The sequence below is a fragment of the Penicillium griseofulvum genome (genome assembly GCF_001561935.1).
Source record: "Penicillium griseofulvum strain PG3 chromosome Unknown contig_6, whole genome shotgun sequence".
In the NCBI taxonomy this organism is placed as follows: Eukaryota; Fungi; Ascomycota; class Eurotiomycetes; order Eurotiales; family Aspergillaceae; genus Penicillium; species Penicillium griseofulvum.
In genome coordinates, this window is record NW_024467419.1 from 1,803,096 (window position 1) to 1,828,110 (window position 25,015).

The 25,015-nt window shown below is 47.5% G+C and overlaps 9 protein-coding genes across 9 annotated transcripts; 4 read left to right on the forward strand and 5 right to left on the reverse strand.

The window, feature by feature from the left end:
* Positions 1-149: 149 nt before the first annotated feature.
* On the reverse strand, positions 150-1,025 carry PGRI_077670 (uncharacterized protein; the record flags this gene model as incomplete). The annotated part of the gene is made up of 1 exon (XM_040795481.1): positions 150-1,025. The coding sequence occupies one exon, from the start codon at positions 1,023-1,025 to the stop codon at positions 150-152; it is 876 nt and encodes a 291-aa protein (XP_040653158.1).
* Positions 1,026-2,200: 1,175 nt separating this feature from the next.
* Positions 2,201-3,199, forward strand: PGRI_077680 (Short-chain dehydrogenase/reductase SDR; the record flags this gene model as incomplete). The annotated part of the gene is made up of 1 exon (XM_040795482.1): positions 2,201-3,199. One exon carries the CDS (start codon positions 2,201-2,203, stop codon positions 3,197-3,199), a length of 999 nt encoding a protein of 332 aa, XP_040653159.1.
* A 616-nt stretch (positions 3,200-3,815) lies between these two features.
* On the reverse strand, positions 3,816-4,941 carry PGRI_077690 (uncharacterized protein; the record flags this gene model as incomplete). Its single annotated transcript, XM_040795483.1, has 2 exons — positions 3,816-4,729; positions 4,782-4,941. 2 exons carry the CDS (start codon positions 4,939-4,941, stop codon positions 3,816-3,818), a joined length of 1,074 nt encoding a protein of 357 aa, XP_040653160.1.
* A 398-nt stretch (positions 4,942-5,339) lies between these two features.
* On the reverse strand, positions 5,340-7,259 carry PGRI_077700 (MDR family MFS transporter; the record flags this gene model as incomplete). Its single annotated transcript, XM_040795484.1, has 6 exons — positions 5,340-5,674; positions 5,728-5,985; positions 6,038-6,153; positions 6,213-6,985; positions 7,037-7,051; positions 7,107-7,259. 6 exons carry the CDS (start codon positions 7,257-7,259, stop codon positions 5,340-5,342), a joined length of 1,650 nt encoding a protein of 549 aa, XP_040653161.1.
* Positions 7,260-10,501: 3,242 nt separating this feature from the next.
* On the forward strand, positions 10,502-14,198 carry PGRI_077710 (fungal specific transcription factor domain-containing protein; the record flags this gene model as incomplete). Its single annotated transcript, XM_040795485.1, has 7 exons — positions 10,502-10,796; positions 10,848-11,068; positions 11,333-11,347; positions 11,573-11,718; positions 11,864-11,975; positions 12,038-12,723; positions 12,815-14,198. 7 exons carry the CDS (start codon positions 10,502-10,504, stop codon positions 14,196-14,198), a joined length of 2,859 nt encoding a protein of 952 aa, XP_040653162.1.
* Positions 14,199-15,390: 1,192 nt separating this feature from the next.
* On the forward strand, positions 15,391-16,590 carry PGRI_077720 (Glycoside hydrolase, family 43; the record flags this gene model as incomplete). The annotated part of the gene is made up of 4 exons (XM_040795486.1): positions 15,391-15,654; positions 15,783-16,259; positions 16,318-16,403; positions 16,455-16,590. 4 exons carry the CDS (start codon positions 15,391-15,393, stop codon positions 16,588-16,590), a joined length of 963 nt encoding a protein of 320 aa, XP_040653163.1.
* Positions 16,591-17,404: 814 nt separating this feature from the next.
* PGRI_077730 (uncharacterized protein) lies at positions 17,405-18,207 on the reverse strand (the record flags this gene model as incomplete). The annotated part of the gene is made up of 2 exons (XM_040795487.1): positions 17,405-17,663; positions 17,807-18,207. 2 exons carry the CDS (start codon positions 18,205-18,207, stop codon positions 17,405-17,407), a joined length of 660 nt encoding a protein of 219 aa, XP_040653164.1.
* Positions 18,208-18,548: 341 nt separating this feature from the next.
* PGRI_077740 (SGNH/GDSL hydrolase family protein) lies at positions 18,549-20,336 on the reverse strand (the record flags this gene model as incomplete). The annotated part of the gene is made up of 10 exons (XM_040795488.1): positions 18,549-18,848; positions 18,903-19,139; positions 19,194-19,253; positions 19,307-19,400; positions 19,454-19,541; positions 19,663-19,787; positions 19,837-19,889; positions 19,946-19,982; positions 20,034-20,040; positions 20,138-20,336. 10 exons carry the CDS (start codon positions 20,334-20,336, stop codon positions 18,549-18,551), a joined length of 1,200 nt encoding a protein of 399 aa, XP_040653165.1.
* Positions 20,337-22,205: 1,869 nt separating this feature from the next.
* On the forward strand, positions 22,206-23,760 carry PGRI_077750 (acyltransferase family protein; the record flags this gene model as incomplete). The annotated part of the gene is made up of 3 exons (XM_040795489.1): positions 22,206-22,319; positions 22,375-23,002; positions 23,057-23,760. The coding sequence occupies 3 exons, from the start codon at positions 22,206-22,208 to the stop codon at positions 23,758-23,760; spliced, it is 1,446 nt and encodes a 481-aa protein (XP_040653166.1).
* Between the last annotated feature and the right edge of the window lie 1,255 nt (positions 23,761-25,015).

The window sequence follows — 25,015 nt, forward strand, 5'->3', positions numbered from 1 at the left end:
AGGGCTTGGCTAACGTGGAGTTTATCCTTGTTCTGCAAGCGAGTATCAATGAAACTGTCAAGAATGAAATGGCTCTAGTTAATTATTAAACATGGTCTAAGCTATCTATATAAATGCACACAATACAATGTATCCAGTCCTCATAACACTTATTTCTTCTCCATGGCCTGTTTCCAGGAGCCAGCAACCTTATTCCAATATTGTTCAGGATGAAGTCTCATATGGCCGACATGCGAGGAGCCCTCAAACATCTCCAAATCAATCGAGTATCCCAACACCTTGGCATGAGCAGCACTCGCCTCCAAATCCTTGTAACCAATAATCTCATCTTCCTTGGAGTAAAGGTAAACTCTGCTAGAATCGGTCGTGACATAGGACTGATCATTTATGATGCGGTCCGCCCACACGCCTGACGCCTCCTGGCCGCGCATGCGTTGCAACAGGTAGTTCACCCAGAGGAAAATATACCAGATACCCTGGGTGATAATGAAGGGCCAGGGGAAGAATTTGGCCGTTCCGACCGCCATGGCACGAGACCATCTGGGAACCTGAGATGGGAAGTCCAGACTTCCAGGCGTGGAATCCAACACCATGAGCGGGTGGGGGAATGGTTTATCTGTGCCATGGCGTCGTTGATATGCGACGACAGTGGCGGCAGCGAAGATGGCGCCTGTATTTGACATGGCATGTACGAGTAGACGCTCCTTCTCGGCTCCGTCGCCGGTTGGCGTTGGGAAGATGGTGTCAACGACCGGCATCATGGCTTCAATTCTGGCTTCCTCGGGTTGATTGGAGGCGTGGAGGGTACGTGATAGAACAACGATGATCCGTGCGGATGGGTAAAGCTCATGGTAGCCGTCAGAATATTTGGTAACGTGTTTCGGCATGCCGTCGCCCCAGCCGGAGATGAGGATTGTTGTTGGCTCGTCAGCTGGGGTTTGTTTGGCCTTTTCGTGACCATTGCGAAGGTAGACACGATCAGATATCGGGGTGAAGCCCGGGAATGGAATAGGTTGTGGAGCCATGACAGTGGAGTTGGGGAAAACGTTGATCTAGTCTTTAACTCAAAAGGCAGGGCTTCAGGGCTGTTATATGTCAGTGATATTAAAAAAAAATTAAGAAAAAAAGAAAAACTCGATTATGCCCGATATGGAAATTATTATGCGGCAAATACAATAATTGGTCAATAAACAACGGTTGAGCCAATATTTTTATTTTCTATGTGGATCGTTGGGATTAGAAAGGTCTTGGCGAATAAAAAAGTTGGATACCTCGGCACTTGCCTTATTGGGTTGATTCATATGAATAAATATGAAATAAAATAGGTTTTTATGAAGGTGCTCAATTTTATGCTCACTAAATAACTCGGGATAAGGGATAGTGCATTCAAGAATAACCTGAAACCGTATACATATCTTAGGTTTATGAACAGACCCATCCCAATCTAGATTTCCGTCGAAATCTTTCTACAAACTAGTAGGTAGCCGTGTTTGTAATCGTTAACATCACATCCTTGTCGTACAACTCAACCGTCGTTCTTGGCCCCTATTCGTACGCTGATAGGAAGGTTCGGGTTGTAGCCTCAATGCGTTCTCTTAGGTTCGTCGAGGAAGGACTTGAGGCCATGATGACGCGAGTTGGGATTATTTAGAAAGTCAGGTAGGAAGGAGCTGGAGACAGTGAGGCTTCACAGACAAGGTCAACATGAAATCGTCAACTTTTCCGTTACTGATCTGAAGCGCGATATCTTCCCCTTTTCGGCCTAGTGCCTCTCAAGGTTGAACTGGTCTGGAGCTCCCGCTTTATCTTAGCTCCACTCGATGGCATTAGTCCGATAAGCTTAATTCCGGACCCTCAGGGATTGAACATTAGGAACTATAGCCCTGGAAATTACTATTTGTAGTCTAACCTGAAGGGGGAAAGAGGTCACAGATTGACATATTAGTTGAATCTTAAAGCATGTCATGTGAATATGCGGTAGGTCTCTAAAGTGGACGGTGAGTTGTAAGCCATAGTCTTCCCAAGTAATGCTCCCTAATGAGCCCACGGCACCGTGTATACGTAGATGAGTTGACGACATAAGTGAGCCACTTCCCCCTCCTGCATCCACTTGACTTCAGAATCCACCTCTCCTCCTCGTGATACCTAAACAAGTCTTGTTCCTCGTCACCATCTCTCTGAATCCTTCGCCAGCGCAACCATGTCGCGTTATGCTGAAGCCCACGCTAAGCCAAACGGCCCTGGCGATGCACGCCCGACGGCCTTGCAAATCATCAAGGATGAGAGCGCTGAAGGCAAGCTCAAGGGCGAGGTCATTGTCATCACCGGCACGTCTGCCGGCATCGGCATCGAAACCACTCGCGCCCTGGCCACCACTGGTGCCACCCTCTTTCTCACAGCCCGAGACGTGGCTAAGGCCCAATCCGCCTTGGCTGGTATCTTCGAACATCCCCGCATGGAGATTGTCGAGATGGACCAGGCAAACCTCTCTTCCGTCCGCGCCGCGGCCGCTGCCATTCTCGACAAGACCTCCAAGATTCACCTCCTTGTAAACAATGCCGGGACCATGGGATTCCCCGACATCCGACTAACCGCTGATGGCCACGAACTCCAATTCGGCACGAACCACCTCTCGCATTTCCTCTTCTACAAGCTCTTGGAACCCGCTCTCCTCGCGGCCGCCTCCCCCGACGTCCCGTCCCGCGTCGTCAATCTCGCTTCCTCAGCTCACAACATCCACGGGATCAATAACCCCGACAATTACAACTTCCAGGGAGGCGGCTATGACCCCAGTGTGGCCTATGCGCAATCCAAGACGGCCAACATTTACATGGCTAACGAGATCGAGCGTCGCCATGGCTCGCGCCATCTACACTCCACAAGCGTCCATCCCGGCATTATCCACACGGGGCTGACCAAGCATATGCCCCCGGATGCCTTCAAGGGAATGGAGTTCTTGTACCCCACCATAAAGAGCGCCGAGCAGGGTGCCGCAACAACGGTATGGGCGGCTGTCAGTAAGACATGGAAACATGAGGGCGGCAAGTACCTCGTCAACTGTGCCGTGGCAGAGCCGTATGTGGAAGGAGATGACAAGCTTTCTGCGCTCGGGTATGCGCCGTATGCCTATGACGTAGAGAAGGCGAAGAGGCTTTGGAGCGATTCACTCAAGCTTGTAGGCTTGCCGGATGAGGAGTAGAGAATGAAGAGGGGCCTGGAGCATGCAGTTGAACTCGTGATTTGCTTTGGATATCACCATACGAATCAAGAAACCATTTAATTCATGATGCTCTTTTTATTTATAGTGCGTTCACTTCATGTCCGGTAACTGGTAGGCTCAGGAGACCCCTGGATATTAGGGAAACTGTATTTGCCCTGAGGTCCTGCTCAAGCTCTTGCTCAAATTGCCGCTCAACGATTGCACCGATATCGAGGTTCTCTCGAAAGTCTGCTGTGTTAAGTGCGAGTCCGGGATAAAGAAGAGCGCTTCCCCCGGACACATAGCACATGTTGATGCGTATTTTATAGGTACGGAGCACAGTGGCATATAAGTTTTATGCCCCACCAATCACACTGCCCACATCATGACTCTACCTGGGAGCCATCCTTTTTTTGTTAGCACTATGTGAGGCGGAAGTCCCAGTAGCGACGATGCTGGGTGCAACGTTCTCAGCTATGAGGTTTTGTGTGCATTGGGTCATGACCGTTCGCCTGTGATCTGAAATCAAGGTGTAATCTATGACCATCGGCACTCTAAGGATGGTTCCTATTGCCCATTAGCCGGCCATCCTTCACTTGCTTTAAGACATATTCAGCTACCCTTTCGATTCAGGGAGACGAATAGGTTCCTCTCCTCTCATCCGCCTCCAGCGGTTACTATATTCAACTAATTCGTCGCATCCTTCCACAGCCCACGACCACTTCGCAAGAAAGCCAGGGGTGGCTTCCCAGTTCTGCATGTCGTATGGTTCGCCCCAAACAATAAGTCCCTTGCGCCCCGCAGTGACCTCATCCTCGTCACGTCCTGCTGTGGAGGGCGGGGTCCGCATGGGTTTGGGATCGGAGACAGTAATGGTGAGGGGCACACCTTGTCGCTTTTGAGCTGGCGTGACACTCATGAGCTCACCAATCAGGTCTTGTAGCAGCTCCCAGTGGTCGAAGTTTCCTTCGCGTCTTATAAGATTGTCACGGACGCGGGGGAAGGGGAAGAGATTGATATAAATGGAGTGCAAGCGGGTTTGTTGGAGGCGGGTCGGGGCGAGGGAGAAAGGGATATTGGGGTTCAGGGGGTAGACGTTCGTGTCGTCACGGTATGGACCGCTGATGGGACAGGTGGTTGGGGAGGGAGGATTATCGGTCCAGCCCGTGAGAAGGGTATTGAGAGTGCGCTTGTTGGAGACAAACGCACGGAAGACAGTATACTGGATAAGGTGGAGGAGATGATCGGTTGATAGAGGGAAGATGATGGACGGGGCGGTTAGGGACGTCTGGGCATGGGCCGGGGTGTGTGGTGGCCCTCGAAGGACTTTGGCCCGTTCAGGTGTGGACATCGATGTACTAACGTGAGTGTGGGACTGTCGAGGGGAGATGTACGCGGCGGTTGCGCTTTTCAATGGTGTCGAGGCATCCTGGGAGGGACAAACATCAAGTTCGTCTAGGCGCCAGCGCCTGACTTTGAACGGGCGCGACGTCTGAGCAGTCCCCGGGTCTTGTTCCCTAATCCGCAGTCCTTCAATACGCATTAGCTTGGCAGGCGGTGATGCATTGAGGGAAAGACTCACGGTGTGCTCTTTGGTTCTTCCGGTTTTGAACCTTCCTGTGCTGCTTCTTGGCCGCCGTCTCGGCCTCAGCCTCAGCGTCGACGTGGTTGGGATGATAACCGACCCTGTTTGTTTCGCCCTCGCCCCGGGCCGAATTAAGTAGAGTAACAGAGTGTTCCATTACCTTGAGTTACCGAATATCCAATTCCACGTCGTTGGTTTCTATACGATTCAACACCATGCCGATCCCTATTCCTGACATATTTGACATGTGACTGTCACGTGTCCATCCGCCATGTTGTCATTGGCGCTGAAACTATGTAATAGTCTCCTAGATAATCCTCAACAACATTAGAACTGCTTCACTGCAAAACCAAGATGTGCTATGCATACCGATCCTCGCTTTTTCCTGTAACCTTCTATTCAAAGTAATGTATATCTATCTCTAAATAACACACGAAGCTTGAAGAAGCTTTGCTCTATAATTGAGGCAAAGGACGGGGGTGTCGCTAGACCGAGAATGAGGCCATGAGCGTCTCGCCCGAGGACAGTAAGAAAATCCCAGCCCGCTCAAATCGACTACACCATAGGAACAAATTTAGCCTGGTCGTCCTTCCCACCCTCACCCGGTCCCGGGACCTTGCCTCCACGCTTTGGAATGAGGGCACACAAAAATGTCACACCAAAGAGTGCAATTCCCATGGCCCAACTGCCATGTAGACCCTCAAGGTACGAGCGTCGCGCACCAAGAAGCGCTGAGCCCGAGAAAACATCTTCAAGCCCACTTGACCCGGCAACAATGACATCCTCAGGATTGACACCCTTCATGTATTTGGGGATACTTTTCAGAAGTAGGTTATTCATGATCGAGTCCGTGGAGCCAACACCGTAAGCGGCCGAGATGAATTGGAAGACTGTGAATGATCAGTGGGTTGGCAGATAGTATCTGGAATATCGTTGAACGTACATAGAACAGTCGCAATGGTTATGGATTGGTCCTCTGCTGAGCTCAATGCTCCTGCTACAACAACCGGGATCTGAACCGCGAGTCCAGTCCCTGTGCCGTAAAGAATTTGATATCCGATGATAGGGCCCAGACCGGATGTCAGACTAAAGGTGTAGATCAAACCAGCGCCGATAGTGGCTAATACACTGCCGGCTAGCAAGAATGGCTGGTAGTATCCGACCTTGGTGACAATGGAGGATGCTATGAAAGTTGCGATGGCTTTTTTCATTAGTACACGCCCGCTGAATGTAAATATAACGAGAGAACTGACATGTTGAGAGGATGGTTGGGATGTTTTTGATCCCGCTTGTCATTGGAGAGTCTCCATTGATAGCTTGAAAGTAGATTGGAAGGTTATAGATCAAGGAGAAATTGGCGGCATTGAGGCTGACTCTGTCAGATGCTGATCTCGAGGCTTGACTGACTTCAAAGAGAGCAGGACTCACAAAAAGATATAGGCACAACAGGCGCCGATATTCCTATTTGCTAATAGTCGTGGGACCATCAGCGCACGGTCTTTCTGCCACCACTCAATACCAAGGAAAGCACCGGTCAAGACAACCCAGAGAACAAGACAAGCGATGACAGAGCCGTCGCTCCACGGTTTCGTGACTCCTCCCCACTGCAGCGCCAGGAAAAAGCAGATCAAACCTGCCAGCAAGACTACCAGACCGATAAAGTCGAAATGTTCTAGCTTTTCTTTCAATGTTCTTCCCATTCCAGATTTGGCTTGTTCGGGGGTGCGGAAGAAGAGAAGCAAGACTCCGGCAGCTACGCCACCGATGGGGAGGTTAATATAGAAGCACCAACGCCAGGTAATATGCTGCGAAAAGACACCTCCTAGTAGAGGTCCAGCAATACTCGCTACGCTGAATGTGGATCCCAATAAACCGATGAGTATGGGAACTGTCTTTGGGGGCGCAATGAAGGCTGCAATGGTGTAGCATCCGCCGGTGAGACCGGCTCCTCCCATGCCCTGGATGGCCCGCCCAACAATCAACGCAATACTGTTTGGCGCCAAAGCGCACACCAAACTTCCAATTTCGAACATGCCAATGGCTGTCAGAAAAGAGCCACGCAGGGAGAAGCCCCTGTATACATGACCCCAGGGTGACTGGAAAGCGGCGAGAGTCAAGAAGAAAGCACTGCCGTACCAGCCGATATCGTCCATGCTCTTGAATTGAACCGTAATTTTGGGGATTGCAGTGGATATGATACTCTTGATTTGGAATTAGCAGGGTGTTTCGAAGATCATGATTCGGGTACTTACCATATCTAGCGCCACCTATAGTCGAAAGGTTAGCTCGGTATAAATATCTACGAGGATAATATGGACTTACCAGGAACATGCTCAACATCAATGCGATGACAATTAAGACCAAAATTGGCCCAGATGGGTATTTGATTGGTACCAATTCATCTTGGGAATCGGAGGGCGTATCGATGCTTTGCTCTTTGGTGTCTGCAATAAGATTCGAGTTTGTCTCCGACATGGTGTTTGAGTGAATGTAGCGATGTAGAATCAATACTAGCCAGGAGCACAAGAAAACATAATTGCAAATAGCAAGGGATTACTGTTAACATAAGTAATGAGCTTTAAGTAGTGGAAGAAAAGTACCCGATGGTATAGTAGGTACATGTATAGGGAGAGAAAAGTACCCGATTGGACGAACTCACACCATACACCCAGCTTAGCTACCATGACAAACCATGAAGTATGCCAGATCAGCCCTTTATTTGTTTCCAGATGTTATTTCCTGAACGAGGCAACCATGAGATATTGTCCCTGTGAACTCTCCAGGGTTCTGCGTGACTGCTGTCGCCGATGGATACGTACATCCCTAGCGGAGGACATGATCCGTTGAGATTTTTATTTGCGATGGCGGCAAACTATGCACTAGAATGGGGGATTATGACAGCAAATTGGCGAAATATCATCACTTCGACCAAACGCACCGAGCTATATTGGGCTCTTAGCGGAGGAGTTTATAGCTGTCATACATGTCACTGGGTATTTTCTAAGGTATCTGTGAGAGTCGCAGTCTATCTTCTGATACCAGCAACATAAGAATGAAAATCTCGCAGTGATTTAACACCAATACAATAGTTAGCTGGGAGGCCAAGGTTTCTAAGATGTTCTCATCCTGCACGTAAGCAGCCCCGGCCCCCAGAGCCAATTTGTCAGCGATTTTCGATCGCACCTCTGCCTCCAGGGGTGTTGGGGCTGGAGATATGGGCATCCGTCAATGACCATTACCCAGCTGGTCTCTAAACTGGACACTGTTAGAAAAAAACCAAAACCGGATGCTGGTGTTATGGTCCAATCATGTCTTCTCATGCGCGACTTCGCACATCATGCGACGCCTGTCAATCCTTGAAAATTAAATGCAGTCAAAGCAAGCCCAAATGTGACCGGTGCGGGAAACACGGACTTTGTTGTGTGTACAGCCCACAACGTCGCATGGGAAGACCCAGAAAGCAAGCCACTTTGTCCCGGGGTGCTCAATTTCAGAGTGGATATTCGGATGCCAAAACTTCCCAGGTAGAAGAGCCGGCATCTCTCGCTGCGGAAGAAGAGGATTTAATAAGCCGGTGGCCCGATTCGAATACCCCTATTTCATTTTCTTCGGCTGGTTCTATGAATGATACTCCATTCGAATGTAGCGTGGATGACCAACTGGCGAGTTCTGTGGGCTTCCCTGTTATATCTCAAAGAGACAGTTCGAGCAATGTCTTCCACAATACATTCATGGAGGACATACAATCATCGATGGACTGTCAACTTTCATTTTCATCACACCAATTACCCACCGCTGCTCGGTCTAAAAGGAAGCCGAATAGGTTGAAAAGAAAGAAATCGCAGAATGTTGCCCCGGCCGCTGAGACAACCATGTCTCACGCGTTTGAAGGGGGTTCACATTTGTCAAGACAATCTGAAACAGCGACAGGACGACACCTAGGCCTCCCGAATTGCCTGGTGGAATTACCAGAACCTCCAATCAAGAACTCGACCGACAGCGCCAATTGTGCCGGTAACTTTCTGTCCATGAGATACCATCCAATAGCAGATGAAGCGTCTAAGGATATGGTTGGATATTGTGACCCGGATTTTGCCAGTTTCGTTTCATCCTCAGTCTCTCACCCAGCCATATCCTCATCAGACCTATTTACGGGATCTTCAGTTCCAGCGAACTCTTCATCCCCTGAAAATTCCCCAGCGCAATCTTCCCAAAATGGGAGACAATGCGAAGATCAAAGCAGAGATACCTCTGTCAGCGTTGGTTGCAACAGAATCGGCTCGCTCGCTACCCTAAGCAACCCGAATGACAGTCTAGCTACAAGCACTACTCGACCAGCGTCAGAATCCGATGGTCCATGTCAGGGTAGATGTCACTTGAATATTCTCCGTTATCTTGCCTGGCTTGAACATTCTCGGGGTACAAGGGAGAGACCTTTAACAATCGACGTGCTTCTGGCAGCCGAACGGGACACTCGCTTACTCAAAGAGCAATTATTTAAATGTAGCAGCAGTATATCCGAAGACGGGGGATGTCTTTCTTCGCGGCCAGCCAGCCTGATGGCTTTGGGCTTGCTTGCAGAATGTGTTGTATCTCTTTTGGAGGATATCTTTCTCCGAGCAGCGAGGTCTGCCCGGGAGAGGGAGCGCATTTTTCAACCCGCATGGCCAATAAGCCCCAACCCTACTTCCCCCGGCGGGCCGAGGGACTTGGCGGTTCAACAGTCCGCCGCTCGCTTCGAGCGCTCCATCCGCGGTGCCTTCGATCGAAACATCACTTGTCCCGTTCCCGAAGCAAACTGCGATCTATTTTTGGGAAAATTTGGAGTACGCAACGAAGCTAAATCACGAACAATGAGACAGATCCTACGGCGTCGAATTCGGAAACTTTTGGTTACGTTGGTCGATATGAAAAGGGTTGTCGGGCCCCAAGCCGGCGTTATGCAAAGATCTGCTTCGCAGATCGCCGAAGACCTTCACCACCGTGTGGAGTCCTTACAAGGAAGAGTGGCATTAGCGGCATGACATTTTAGAGTACTATCTCGATATAGCTAGTCTGGTATCGACTGTATGGTTCGTTGATCCCTAATAAAATGAAGTGACAATCACCTAAAACGCTTTTGTTTACTGCACAAGTAAGCGCTATCGATATATATATTTTCATTTTGATTTTACCCAAGGTGATATATTAAGAGACTCTAATATTTTCTTGAAATTGAAACACATGGTCCTAGATGTAACAGTCGAATATATTCGTGGACACTAAACGGTACTCTGACTATCATTGGACAGAAAAAGTACATGTCCATACCCAGCCAATAGTTTTGGAAGAAACCTTCTAGGATTAACAGGTTGGATTGGAAACATTTAGTATCCGATGGAAGAATTAAAAAATGACCGAACATTCTAATGTCGTGATCTCCCCCCGAAAGGGGAAACACCCCCAGGATATTGCTTTCTGCATGTTGTGTAGGCCAAATTAAGATCTCGATTCCAATTACATGTCTAAACATAGTCTGACGAACTTGATCTAAAAGGTAGTGGCAATATGGAGAGAATACAAAGCCCCAAATCTCCCAAACCCCGCAACCTCCCCTCAAGATACAAATCCTCACATCCTCATATCTTTTACGCGTGGACTTTTTCTCCATGACTTACAAAGTTAATGGACTTTCCAGACAACTGGATAACTTTCAACTGACTCAAAATACTCCAAATATGCAACCGCCACAGCCTTGCAACTGTCTCGGTCAGACAACCCAAGTCCTCAATCGCTTCCCAGACCTCTCGACCTCCGACACCTACCGCATCCCGCTAGATGAAGTCCTCTCCGTCGGAACAGATTTGGTTGACCACTGGGAGTTATTACATGGCTGCCCTTCAAATACACACCTGGATGCGCCCATGGTGCAAACAATGATAGACGCGACGATAAAAGCGCTCACGCTATACGAGGCAGCGGTTGAGTCCATACTTGGAGGATGGGGCAAGGAGACTAATGGTGGGGGTATTGGTATGTGTTCGGCCCGAGATCCACTTCTCAGTGTATTAACGGGGGGTTTAGATCACTCATCGAGTTGCAACGGAGATACCTCAGAAACAAAACCCGCAGTAGTTGTAACTGAGGTACCGATATCTTTTGGGGTTATGCAGCTAGATAGACAGGAAAAGACAATGGTGGCGCGTGAAACTTTGCGTCATGCTGCTACGCGGTTGGGCGAGATGCTGCATGATATCGAGGAGGATATGGGGGCGAATCCTTCGGAAAGGAATAAACAGGTGGAGGTGAGGCAGCTTACGTCTCAATTGCTTCGAATTTTGGGAAGGATCAATAATCACAGTGAATAGAAATCATATACTGTTTGCTTCCTGTCTTCCCCCGCTTTTTGACCTTTCATTAAAACATTTTAGTTGACGTATGGAAAGGTTCTTTAGAGCGTAATAGTATCCCTAAGCATGTAAAAGAAATTTATAGTATGCTATGACGTGACTAAGTATCTTTTGTATGGGTGGAACATACAAAGACTACCTAATTCTAGATTTTGCTAGGCCCATCACCTTGAGGTATGTGCTTCATTATTACTGAAAATCACCCATTTTCCCTTAAATTCAATTGCCCTTTTTATTTGCTATATATATTTCATTAAAATATAATTGGGGGCAAAATTTCCCTCGTGATGTCATTGGTGAAAGCCCCGAGCGAACGTGACATCATATTCTTTGTGAATTGCTAGAGCTCGGAGACGATCAAAATACATATATGCAAAGCGAACTACTTTACCATGAAAGTCGCAATTCCTCGGCAACGCTCCATCGCCGCACCACCATCCAACAAACGAGTCTCGCGGGCATGTGAAGCATGCCATCAGCGAAAACAAAAATGTAACGGCAAGACTCCAAGTTGTAGGCAATGCGAAGATGCGAAGATTCCTTGCGTCTATCCGCTAAAGTCGCGTGAAAGAACAACAAAGTAAGAACAACCAGGACTTATCGTCTGCATTGCCGGATATGAAGTATTTGTCCGGCAATGACCAGTGCCCATATTCATTCCAATTTTCCATAAGCTAAAGCCACGGCCAGGCATATCCGAAGTCTTCAAGAAAAGCTGCAGGATTATGAGACTGCGTTGAAAGAGGTAGTAAACCAGATCCAGGGTGAGCCGGCTGAACGCGTTAAAGATATACTCCAGAAGGTGAGGAGTGCATCATATCAAAGATACCTGGAGTTGCCCCCCTCGACTAATATATTTACTAGTACAACTCCAATTCAGACTATGTGTCGAATGGAATGGTGTCGAATGGAATGCCTAATGAGTCTCATGACCAGACTAGATCTAGGCGATCCAGTTCACCTTCTTCCATCGGGTCACTGGAAGCGGTAGATCGAGTTGATGAAGACCTCAATTCAACAGAAAGCTCCCGGGCTACTGGATATCTGGGCAAAAGCTCAGAAGTTACATGGATGGGCCGTGTGGAGGAAGAGACAGAACTGCGCGGTCGTGATCAATCACCAAAATCGAAGCCCGAAGACTACACTACTGACAAAATCGCCCCATCCGCGGTTAACTATCATATCGATGACCTGGGCATTGATGCACCCGGACCGGTACAAATGTATTGGGTTCCTCCTCAACCATTAGCAGATCATCTCTTCGAAACGTATATGCGCGCAGTTCATCCACATTTCCCCATCATCAACAAGACTCTGTTTTCCACCCAATACAGAGATTTCTTCAATGATACATCTTATGCGGGCAATAAATGGATGGCGATATTGAACATGATATTCGCCATTGCAACAGAATACCTACATAACAGTAATGAATCACAGCGGGGGAATATCAAAGACCATCTCTTCTACTTAACGCGAGCTAGAATGCTAAGCTTGGGTGGCGATAGCATGTTCGAACATCCGAATCTCGAACAAGTGCAAGTAGAGGGGTTGGTTGCGTTTCACATGCTATGTACAAACCAGATCAATAGGCAAGTTCATTGAGCCCTTTTTGTTATAGAATGAATCTAATAAATGCAGGGCGTGGAGAATATCGGCTTTGGCAATTCGATCAGCCATCTCTCTTGGCATAAACCTGAAGAGCACTTCGCAGAAAATGTCAGGTATAACAAAGGAGATACCCTGCCGAGTTTGGTGGTGTCTATACATGGTCGAACACACACTGGGCTCGATGACTGGTCGGGCAACTTCTATTTCGACTAATATCTATACCGCTCAACTACCCCTTCCTTTCGATGAAGATCATTTGTCAGAGCCACCAGCTTCCGAGCTTCTTGATGACCTTCATTTGAGAGAGAAACGCGTGAACATGGCCATGACTAGCCCCCACCTTCGGCACCCCGAACGCCAGCAGACGGAAACTGCACTAGCTGGGCGCTCGTGGCTTCAAAGCCTTCCAGTCAATCACAGTCTTTATTTCCTATATTTCTGTGATCTCATAGCTCTAAATCGCGAAATCCTAAACCGCGTCTATTCAGCATACTCTGCGACAATCTCGTGGGAAGATATCAAGAGCACTATCAAACGACTGAAGGAAACTGTCGATGAATGGATATTGACTCTTCCGCCCGGGCTGAGCTTCACTTCCATAAAAGACGAAAACCAAGAAACCTATTGGGCGAAGACAAACCTAGCATTCCACTATCACAGCACACGGATCATGCTAGGTCGGCCATGTCTCTGCCGACACAACCCAAATCGGAGCGAAGAACAACGGAGACGTCTCGATCAGCGGGGATTTAGTCATGACATGGCGGTAATGGCCCTGGAATCGGCCATGCACACGCTCGATTTGTTGCCCGATGAGCCGAGTCCTGCGCATTTATATCAGGTTTGTCCATGGTGGTGTTTCCTTCACTATATCATGCAGACAGCAGCAGTAATCATCCTGGAACTCTCATTCGGCTGTGTGCATATGAAAGACCGACAAAGCAGTTTGGTACAGTCAGCGAAGAAGTCTGTCCACTGGCTCTACATGATGTCCAAGCATTGCACGGCGTCGTATCGTGCATGGCAACTTTGTGAAAGCGCAGTTCGCCGGCTGATGTCTAGCATGGGATATGATTTCAGTGATATGCCAGCACCTTTAAATACGCATACTGATGACCCCTTTGCACCGCGTCCACAGATGGATAAACGAGTCGATGGTACATACGTCTTACCTTACCACAATCAAGGTCTATCGTCAACTCTTTCCCAAGGCCATGCCGTGGACAGCTACAATAATGATTCGGACCTCACGGATTCTTTGACGTCTGGGTTTTTAACTACACCAAATACCCAAGAGCACACTTGGGGTGAGGCACATTTCCCCTTTGACCCAATTAGCGAAGAGTTCATCCATTATTTCTTCCCTTCCCTGGATGGAGAGGGAGATATGGGTGACGAAAATTATACATTCTGATATAAATGCATACTTGTCAGGAGACATTTGCACTCTCATAGTCTATCTTATCCCATACCCCTTCATACCCTTCATAGGACTACCACTCTTAACAAGAATATTGTATTGAGATGCCAATATCTGTTTTAGTATCTATTTAGGTCATTGGATTGCTTAAATAGGCCTAGCACCATGGGACTAAAATTGCCTTTAGTTTCACGGAGTCGGGTGGGACTACGGAGCACGCCGCAGAATGTTTTCGCTCCGGTGGAGTTGCAGCTAGTAAGGTGAAAACATCAGACATTCATTTTCTCTTAACGGTGGTTTCAGGCCGTGAATCCCAACTTTCACAAGACCTGTGACATTATTTTTGTGAAGAAATGCAGGGGTGTGGCTTGGGCCTCCGGGAAGGCTCCAGGATTATTCTCGAACTTTTGTAGTTGTTCTCTATTGAACAACTTGTACTCTGCCTTCATCGTGCAATTGTCTTTGAGATATTCAGCATTGTCTGCAGTTATAGAGGAACTCCAGCTCTAGAAGGCATTTCAAGAAGGTCCAATGGATCGTTGCCGGGGTGTGTCGGATCCCCCTATGTCAACCGGTAGTCAGGATTTAGGCTCTGTCCCCACATGATGCCTGAGGTATCCAGGTATCTATCAAGCCTAATAAGCGAGGAAAACCACAGGGCTATCCTGACGTGAATGAAACAGGGAATCTAGATCCCGGGAATTGTCTGATGGTTCCACTTGATTGCTCAAAGTGGCGATGATCATCAACCTTCCCCGCGACTAAACTATCCGCTTGCCGTAATAGGAAAATCTCCTGGGCGAGTGGGGGACCGGTGTGCCCAGTCAGTGTACGGGATTAATATGCCTCAACTCTCGGTCATTTAGATTATGATATCTCTCTCATTTGGGAAGTTTCCAGTGGAGAGTACTTGAAACGTCTTTAAGACATGTCTGTGATACATGTCTTGAAGAAAAGTACGTCTTGGCACTAATAACCAGGTGTCGGGCATTACATATCGGACGATCGAGTTCCTCGAATAGCTCGATATGTTGATCTCCGGTGGGGTAAAGGAGGCGTTTCTTCATCTCGACTTCGCATACGGAGATGGATGCGGAACACTGAGGCTCCCGTATATATAGTTCCATGTATCTCGTCGGGAAATGGATTCTTCAACCCACGTCTCTCCCCCTCTCGACTTTTAGTCATGATGAATCTCAAATCCCTTGCATTCGCCCTGTTCCAGGCTGTGGCGGTTTACGGATACGCGAACCCCGGAGCTTGCTCAGGTGCCTGCATCATCCATGACCCTGCTTTAATTCAGAGCGCTGATGGAACATACTATCGGTTCTCCACGGGCGGTAACATTGCTGTTGCTTCTTCTTCATCCATCAATGGTCCGTGGACATCTCGTGGATCTGTATTGCCTAGCGGATCCAAGATTGACAATTCCGGAAAGAATGACCCTTGGGTATGTACTGCTTTCTTCCATTCAGCAACACCACCTCGAGTTTCCTGATATCATCCTGTAAACCATGGTGTAATGCACCATTATCTGTCTTCCCGCTCCCTCTATGCTAGACCGCTAACAGCTCTTAGGCCCCCGATGTGACAAAGGTAGGTGACCTCTACCACGTCTACTACTCTGTATCGACTTTCCAAACTCAAATCTCTGCCATTGGTCTTGCGACCTCCCCAACTATGGCAGAGGGTTCTTGGACTGACAGGGGCTCTATTGGGGTTTCATCTACAACGGGAAACCAATACAACGCCATTGATGCCAATCTCCTGATTGACGGCTCCAACAAGTACCTGACCTTTGGATCATTCTGGGAAGACCTTTTCCAAGTCACACTGAATGGTGATGCTACCCAGGCGACTTCAACTCCGGTAAATGTTGCGTTTGATCCGGCTGGCGAGCACTCGGTTGAAGGCCCTACCTTATACAAATATGGCAACTATTACTACCTCTTTTACTCATGGGGAAAATGCTGTCACTATGATACGGATATGCCTGGGGTAGGGGAAGAGTACAGGATCAAAGTTTGTCGATCGACCACCCCCACTGGGAACTTTGTATGTTTTTCCTTTTCTCTTCTTATGCAATGTGTAAGACGCGTGGCTAACGATGCAGGTCGACGCAAACAATGTTTCATGCAGGAATGGGGGTGGCACCGTTGTCCTTGAAAGCCATGACTATGTCTATGGACCTGGTGGACAGTATGTGGCGTCAGTCCCTCTACTTCAGATTAAATACTAACCGCCATATAGGGGTGTCTACACTGACCCAACTCTTGGTCCCATTATTTACTACCATTACATTGATACGAGGGTTGGCTATGCTGATTCTCAGAAGACCTTCGGATGGAACAAACTTGATTTCTCAAGCGGATGGCCTAAAGTTTGAATGACCAGTCCAAGTGGCGAGAAGTGTCATGTGTTTGGATCCACAGGTGGATTGAGACATGAAAATGATGCACAATATGGTTCCATTGTGGATAGTATGGAAGCTATGAAGAGGGAAAGAAAGCAAGAGGGGAAGACTGGAAGAGCCCACTACTATGACAAGGTGACTAGGGGATTCAACACTGTACTTAGTTCACCTTGTGTGCCGAATGTAATTCAACATATCTTTCGGGACATCAATGGCAAGCACGTGGATAGAATCTGAGAGTTTATGAGTATATATATGAATGCCTCTGGGGTCTCCATCTTTGGAAGCAAGTATAAATGCATAAGGTAGTCTGACCAAACTTTAAGCTTAATTACTAGCCTAGAAACTCGATAAGGCCCTCCACAGTGGACCTTAGGCTTTTAGAGCATGTCCGGGCCCGCTCATAGGGCTCAAGGCCAAGGCATATGGCCAAACCTACAATAGCCAAGTGCCTACCTTTGTATGAAACTGCTTAAACCGGACGTATAATTCGGTAATATAGCAGAATCAATCACTAATATGTACACTTGCTTTTATTAGTCCTCTTCTTTGACTATATCGTGCTATAACAATCTTTATGAAATGAGCCTATATATTAATATACTAATATCCTATCGGGGGTATCGGGTATGAAAGGTAGCTTTCCTACGATTCAAGTCAATTTGATATATTTCTGGTATTTCAGTTGGACAGTAACAGGTAACACATACATTCAAACAAGGCATAAAAATGTAATCTGTACCCTTTGCAAGCGGATGTTCAAGCAAGATCCCCTTAATCTCCTGTTTTAAAACATATAATTCCACCAATGCACCTTCTTCTTCTTCTTCTTCTTCTTCTTCTTCTTCTTCTTCTTCTTCTGTGCCTGTTCCTCCCCGACCTTTTCCTCCTCTGCGCTTTCCTTCTCTACCTTTCGCGCCGGCGGTTTCACGAAATAAGCCACTGCCATCTTGATAACATATGACGGATTATTTGATAGAAGCATCGAGTTAAGCTCATCTGCAATCTTGTCCAGCTCTTTAGATGTATGTTCGAACCCTCTCTCGCTTGACAGCAGCCACAACCAGCCGTGCAGTGCCCAACCCCTCTCTTATATTGAGTGGTAGCACGGCTTTCGCAACAGCCACAACCCCGGGCACAGCAACCTCCTCTGGCGATGCAGTCTTGGACCAGCTCTTTCCGGAAATACCAAATTGGATCCTCTCTTATTTCATCATAGTCTCGTTTCAAGGGCCCTGGCGGCAGCATAGATTCCTGGGTAAAAAGATTTCGCTCGTTTTTGCTATGGGCTCGCTTGATGGCCTCTAGATCTTTCTGGTATTGTTGGTGTTGTTTTTCGTCTTCGTCGTTTCCTAAGATCTTTTGTAACGCCCGGACATTTTTTTCGAGGACCTCCTTTTGCTGATATGTTTGTCGAAACTTGTATTCGGCGGTGATAAGATTTGCGAATATGACCGCCTCGATATCAAAGGAGCGTTTATATCGAAGGCGAAAGTCGGGTCCGTCCCAGTACACACTCTGTCCGTAGTTCTTCACTGGTTGAAATGCCTGGCTAACTTCAAACATTTGGTCGAACCTCTGATTGCTCATGGCGTTGGACTTTGGTGTGTATTTTAAAAAGAGAGCTTTTATACGCGTGCTGAGGGCATGGAAGAATTTTGATAGATTGAAGTGTGGCGGCGAGAAGAAAGGACAACTGAAGGTTGAAAGGCGGGAGAAAATGAAATACATATTGTTAAGCCAGTTGCTCAAAGGGGACTCGGACACATTTCCTACTTCTCGGACACCAAACTTAAAATGCTACCAAGTACAAAGTCGTAAAAGGCGGTATATATGTTCTAGTTTATCAACACTGTGCAAAGTATCTAAGAAATAAATGTACAAAAGCTAGATAATTATCCAGCCCCAATTTCAGTCTCCAGACCGGACAATCAGTATTCCTGTTGATCGTTCCAATAAGTAGTTCCAGACTGGACTTCACCAGTGGGCTCAAGGTTCCACCTGAGAACCAACTTAACCCACTGCAACAAGTGACTTGCAATCTTGACGTGTCCCACATCCGTCAGATGGTTCTTGGGGTTAATATCGTTATGCTGCAGAAGACCCTCAGTGGCGAAGTAATAGACGAAACCACGGTCCTTGAAATGCTCATTGACCTCCTTGGTCTCTTCCTGGTAGTAAGTGCTACCGACCCACTTCTTGCCTTCTTTGGTGAAAGTTCCCCATTGGGACTGTGAAAGTTAGGAACAATACCATTCAAAGCTGTACGAAAGATAAAGACATACCATGAGGATGATGATTGCATGAGGCCAGTTAGAGTGGATATCCTCTACCAAGTCGACGTAGGCATGGTAGTAATCCCTGCCAGGGATTTCGTTGGGGTGGCGGTGATCGTTACCGCCCATCTGGATTATCACAAGATCGGCCGGTTGCTCTGCTTTCACGTCCCATTTCTCTGGGTTACGGTCGTACATTGCATGTGCACGAGAGCCGGGATCGGAGGCGCGGTGCCAGTACCAGCCCTAGTAGTATTGTGAGTTGATAGTAGATTTTCTTAGAGATAGGAGGTGACATACTACGCCGCGAGAGCCGCCGTTGTAACATTGTTCATCCGCGAGACACACTCCGGGATACGCCTGTGAGGCTGTGTCAGTATATCTGGAATTCAGAAATCTAAGCGCGGACTGACTGTGATGCCATATTCGACATTGCCCAGGCCGTTAGCGAAGAGGAAGGACCACGAGGAGACTGTCTCATATGTGGCGAATTGGCCAGATGCAAGCCTTAGGAACGGTTAGTTGCATGGAAAACTAGATGGCAAGGTATGAGGACTCACGAGCCGCCGATGATCTCAACCTTCTTTCCGAAGGTCGGAGGTTTAGTGATGACGGCGTCTTTTGCGACAGCTACACCGGCGATCTGAACTGTGTGGAGGGTAAGTAACGAACAGAGATATGACAGGAGAGACTTATCCAATGCCCCAATTTGTCACTACAATGCAGTTAGTATGCAGATTGCCACTTGAGGTTCTGATGGAACACATACCTCTCATTTCAAATACATTTTTCTCGACGGGTTCATCGCCATCTTTGAGCTCTGACCATGGCCCAACAAATTGATATGTCGAGTCGGCGGTGATGTTAGAGAATTGCCAGTCGAGAGAGCCCACCCTGTTAAAAATTAGAATGAACACATAGTAAGGAAGGTTTACACGCATACCGGTAAGCTACTAGAACACCTGTGTCGGTTTTTGGGCCAAAATGGACAGCAAGCTCGAATTATATTAGCACGTGGGCCCCATAGGCCGGAAGGGCAATGATGTACATACCTTTTCCCCAGAGAACTCAACTTTGATCCCCGGTGCACTGAATTAATTAGTAAAAGTGTTAAGATACCCACTAGAGACTGATACGTACGACCACCCTTTCCAAGGTTAGTATTAAGGTTAAAACGGGAATCCGGGGAAGAGGAGCCATGGGGAAGAGGCGCCACGGGGGAAAAGAGGCTATGGGGAACATACAAGAAATGTGCTGACTATCCCATCGACCTTTGTAAGAGATTTCCGGTGCATCCGCCGGATAGTCTCTCCAGGAGTTGTCCAAAGTCACTGGTTGTAACTGGCCGGGGTATGCATTCTCTCTTACTTGACCGTTCTCGAGGATAGTGGCCGAAGCGACCAAGGCCCATGAAAGAAGAGCCGTAACTGTTCCAAGCCGCATGGTGGTAAGTGGTGTGTTTCCTCCACAGTTCCCAATTTCTCCTAAGGGGTAAATTCCCTGCCGACGGGTCTTAATGGATGTGCCGGGAGGCCAATATTACGTGACCATGGCGGGGGGGTGTATACGTAGCCACCACCATGGGAAGTATTGTAAGGTACCGTACCAGCCCTAGAGAACCATAAATCTTTAAATTCTATTTTATAAAAGTGGGGAGGACCCACAGGTGTTCTAGAACTCTTTGGGTAAGGCGAAAAAAACGTAACCTTGGAACTTCTATAACCCCCTGCACATTATTATTATACAGGGGGGGAAACCAATTAACATCTGACATCTCCCCCAAGCCCCTCAGGACTGGGGAATTCGGACTGTATTGTAAAACTGGGTCGCCAAGCACCGAGATATTCCCATTCGATCAGATGACAGTTGCGGGAAGGAGATCTCCATAGGGCTCGGATTTTACTTTCTTCGTGCATCACGTTCATGTTGTTCCCCTTATATGCTTTCTTGGCTGGAATAGATGCCGAAACCCCTATATAAAATATGATGGTTACCTAGAATAGCCGATTTCAGTCAACGTTGCCTTACAGAGTACAGAGTACATATCGCATATTGTCATGTGGTCGAAAGCCGAGGGGGTTGTACCACATGAAGTGTCATTATTGTAAATTCAAATTCTAGATACCATTCTTTCAATAGTTTAGAAGGCCTTGAAATAATTTATCCCACGACTTTGGACTGGGAGCCGACAGATTTCTCTTCATCATTGGCTGAATATGATGTTATTGGCTTGTGACGATTTGAAATCCCTCAGATCAAATTCACTCCTTTCCGAGGGACGGAATGTTGGTTTCTTATCTGTTAAGTCACTGAAAACGGTGTCGGGACGTAGTATTCGGGAAGGCGATCTTCAAGATCGTCACGGACTCCGAGTTTCATAGAACGTGTACAATATACTTCATACAATGGAATAACTCCATACTCCGTACTCGCATAAATGAAAAACTCGGTTTCGTATCTGGCGGGAATAGGGGGTTAAGTTTTATTGAAATGCCATCCCCCTTGGTAAAGCCCTTTCTTTTATGCGCTGGATTTCCAAAAAAAGTAAACTCGAAACATTGATTCCGATTTGCCGATATGTTAGCCAATTAAATCCGAGGTCCGGACTCCGTGTCAAAATGCCAAGATCTGGCGTAATTGAGGCGGATTTTAGGACATGGGCTTTTGGGATACACTCGATGTTCATTGGTTTAGTTAGAAGGCGTCGTCAGCTTCTGCATTAATCTCATAGCTTAATTCGTGACCTTTAATCTGTTATATTAACGCCTTACAAAGTGGTAGACATAAGGGTATAATGTTCTCTTAAGCTATATGAAATATGATCTATTTTGTACTTTGTACGCGTCACATCTATAAAAGATAAAAAAGATAATTAATGGGTATATCATAAAATACATATGTAGGAATCGTACATAAAAAAAATAATTTACATGGCGTCATATATTTGGTATGTTATTTTCCAAAAGCCCCACTCCTCCGATACCCCATTGTTCGCGTTCGCCTCCATTTCCGCTAGGTCCTTCTTGGGAATGGCGATGAACTTCGCATTTCTCTTAATGTGCCATTCTGCTGTCTTTCTTTTGAATTTCTTCACTCGTTGATCTGTGGAGGAGGTATCCCCATTTTTGGCCCAACCTTATCTGTCTCTACCTCTCCCTTAAATCCCAGCCCTTGGTTATCTCTTTGAAATTCTTTTGGGCATTTTGACATTCAATGTTTATGATCTTGACCTTTCCATTCCAACCGACCTACTAGACACCCCGAGTCTCCTACCAGACTTCGGTTTCTTATTCAGTCTTTACAACACTCGCCATGGAGTATATCCAACCAACCTATATCTACTCACGCATATTGGACAACGTTCCCTGGAAGTCAGCAGACCCATCGGTGAAAGGTGATCCGCGAAAAAGTGTGAAATGGATTGATGTGCGTTTGCATCTCAGCCTGGTAGGGATGACCCTGTTACTAACATCATGAACAGGGCCTACGAGGAATCGCCTCGTTCCTAGTTATTTTAACTCACCTTGCCCGAGCATGGGATTATGACCTCTTCGCCCCTCGCGACGATGTTGACACACCTCCCCGAATTCTGCAGTGGCCCGTCTTCCGTATCCCTTGGCAGGGCCGTTTGGGTGTTACGATATTCGCCTTCCTGACTGGTTATGTTTGCGCCCTCAAGCCACTCAAACAATCTCGAAATGGCGACGTCCTCGGAGCTTTCACGTCCGTGGCCAAGAGTGCCTTTCGACGCCCACCTCGCCTCATCTTCCCCGCTACTATCGCCTTGATCATCTCATGGGTTATGGCACAATGTGGCGCCTTCATCGCTGCTAATCGCTCCGACTGTTGGTGGTGCCGTTACGCAGCTGTCGATTTAGCGCCGACTTTCTGGGATGAAGTGGTCCGGCTGTTCACGACCTTCCTCGAGGTTTGGACCACTGGTTACATGGCATACGATGACCACCAGTGGGCTTTGCTTCCGCTGCTCCAGACATCTATGTTGATTTACGTGCTTATCTGCGCGACAATGTTTGTCAAGTTCCGATTCCGCCTGGCAATCTACCTGGGCATGTACCTCTACTTCCACCAGGATCCTGCCAAGAACACCGGTAAGTTTGACCTGAAACCTAGATCTCCACTTTCATATTAATCAAAAAAATAAGAAACCTTCCAAATGCAGGCAATTTTCGGCATGTTCCTCAGCGATCTCTCCTACGAAAATGGTTTCAAAGAATTCGTGGAACGCCACAGCTGGGGCCGCAAGATCGTAGCAGGCCTACTTCTCTGTGTCGGCCTCTTCATCTGCTCCTACCCCGGAGAACACCCAGAATGGGCCACATGGTCTGCCTATATGGAACGGGCCTCGCACTATATCTTCCCCCCGAAGGTCAACGTCGGAAAGCGCTACTCCGCCCTAGGTGTCGACCTCATCATTTTCGCCATCTACATCTCACCCTCCACCAAAGAGTTCCTCTCTAGTCGCCTCCTTCTCTGGCTCGGTAAGCAGAGTTTCGCCGTTTACCTCGTGCACGGCACTCTTCTCCGCACCGTTCTGTGCTGGATGCTTTACGGAATCACAGGCCAGCCCTGGGATGGCGACATCGTCGATGACAAGGGCAATCCGATTTACGGTGAGGACGGCGAGCCCCTACACCCGCACTGGATCCCCATCCGCGCCCCGTGGGTCGTGGCTATTAGTATTCCGTCTTGGATTGTGCTGGTATACTTCTGTGCCACTCTGTGGACTGGGTACGTTGATCCCTTCTGTGCACGCATGGCCCAGAAATTGGAGAAGTGGATGTTCGAGGAGGATGAGAAGACCCCAGCCCAGTTGCCTACTACTAGCATTCCTATGGCGACAGTATAATTTTTGACGTTGGAATGATTTCTGCAAAAGCAACGCCCTGGTGGCCTTCGCTCTCGATCAAGCGTCTATTTGCCACTCTTTTGTTTAACTTCTCATATCTTGCATTTCTTTCCTTTCTATGATTCACATTTTCATTCTTTTCTGCCTATTTTATTTTTGTTCAGGTCATGGTGTTTTCCTTTCTCTTCGTCCGGCTTTTGTCATCCACTTGGAGACAATTCAGCCGTAGACTTGATTCTTTCGGATGTACATATGAACATAAAATCAATACCCAAGTGACTTCTATAAGACCAGATCGCAACCTTTGAAATCCAATCGAGCACGTGCTCCGTATAAAACCTGGAGCCTAGCCTCGGCGCATATTCACCCCCGCAAGATGCAAAAGGTCTGAGCGAAATTTTCAAATATCGTATTGTTCGGTAATTCTCCTGAAAAAGCCAAGAACCTTGAAATAAGGCTGGATCGTCACTTGCCAAGAAACGTGAATAATTTCGCCAAGAACTAAACGAATCCAATTATGAAGATTGACAGTTCCATTTTAGGCTTTCCAGACTTGGCAAAGATACGAAATCCCCACCTTTTTCTCGATTGATCCTACCAATCCCAGCCACAGCTAGTCCCCCGTGCACTCATCCATGGCTTCATTTTTTTTCCGCATACGAAATGTGGGACATGGTCCCCTGTAACGGAAAATTATTCCATTTCAAGTTTGAGACAATATCCGCCGTGATCTCCGCTTCGCTTTCTACATATATCGAGTGAACTCCGCTCGCGGGCCGGGGACTTCCGATAGCGAACAGTACGATGTACGATGTTCAGGCCTGCCGATCTAACTCCGTGTCTACCCCGAAAATGACACGTTTGTCACGGCTTCCAGGTACCCTGGTCCTGGACCGAAGTGGTAGGATTGTCGATCCTCGTTGTCCGGCGGAAAGAACCGCTTTCAGAATTGGTTGACGGATGATCATCTCGTCTTAGGGAAGTGGATGGCTGCACATGTTTTATACGGTAGAGGTGGACTGGTCGACTGAACACCCAAAGATAAAGACCCGTCGGACCAGAACCAAAAACCCGTCGGGCTCCAGAGTGATATTCATCGGCTGAACAGTTGAAGAAATTGACGTTTCCGTATCTATCTAAACCTGTTTCAAATAAGAAGGTCCGACGAGCATGCCATTTCGGTGGAGTATGATATCAGTTCTATTCGGAGTCCGTGGGGGCACCGCCAAGCTTCAACGTTTCAGGTTTCATATTT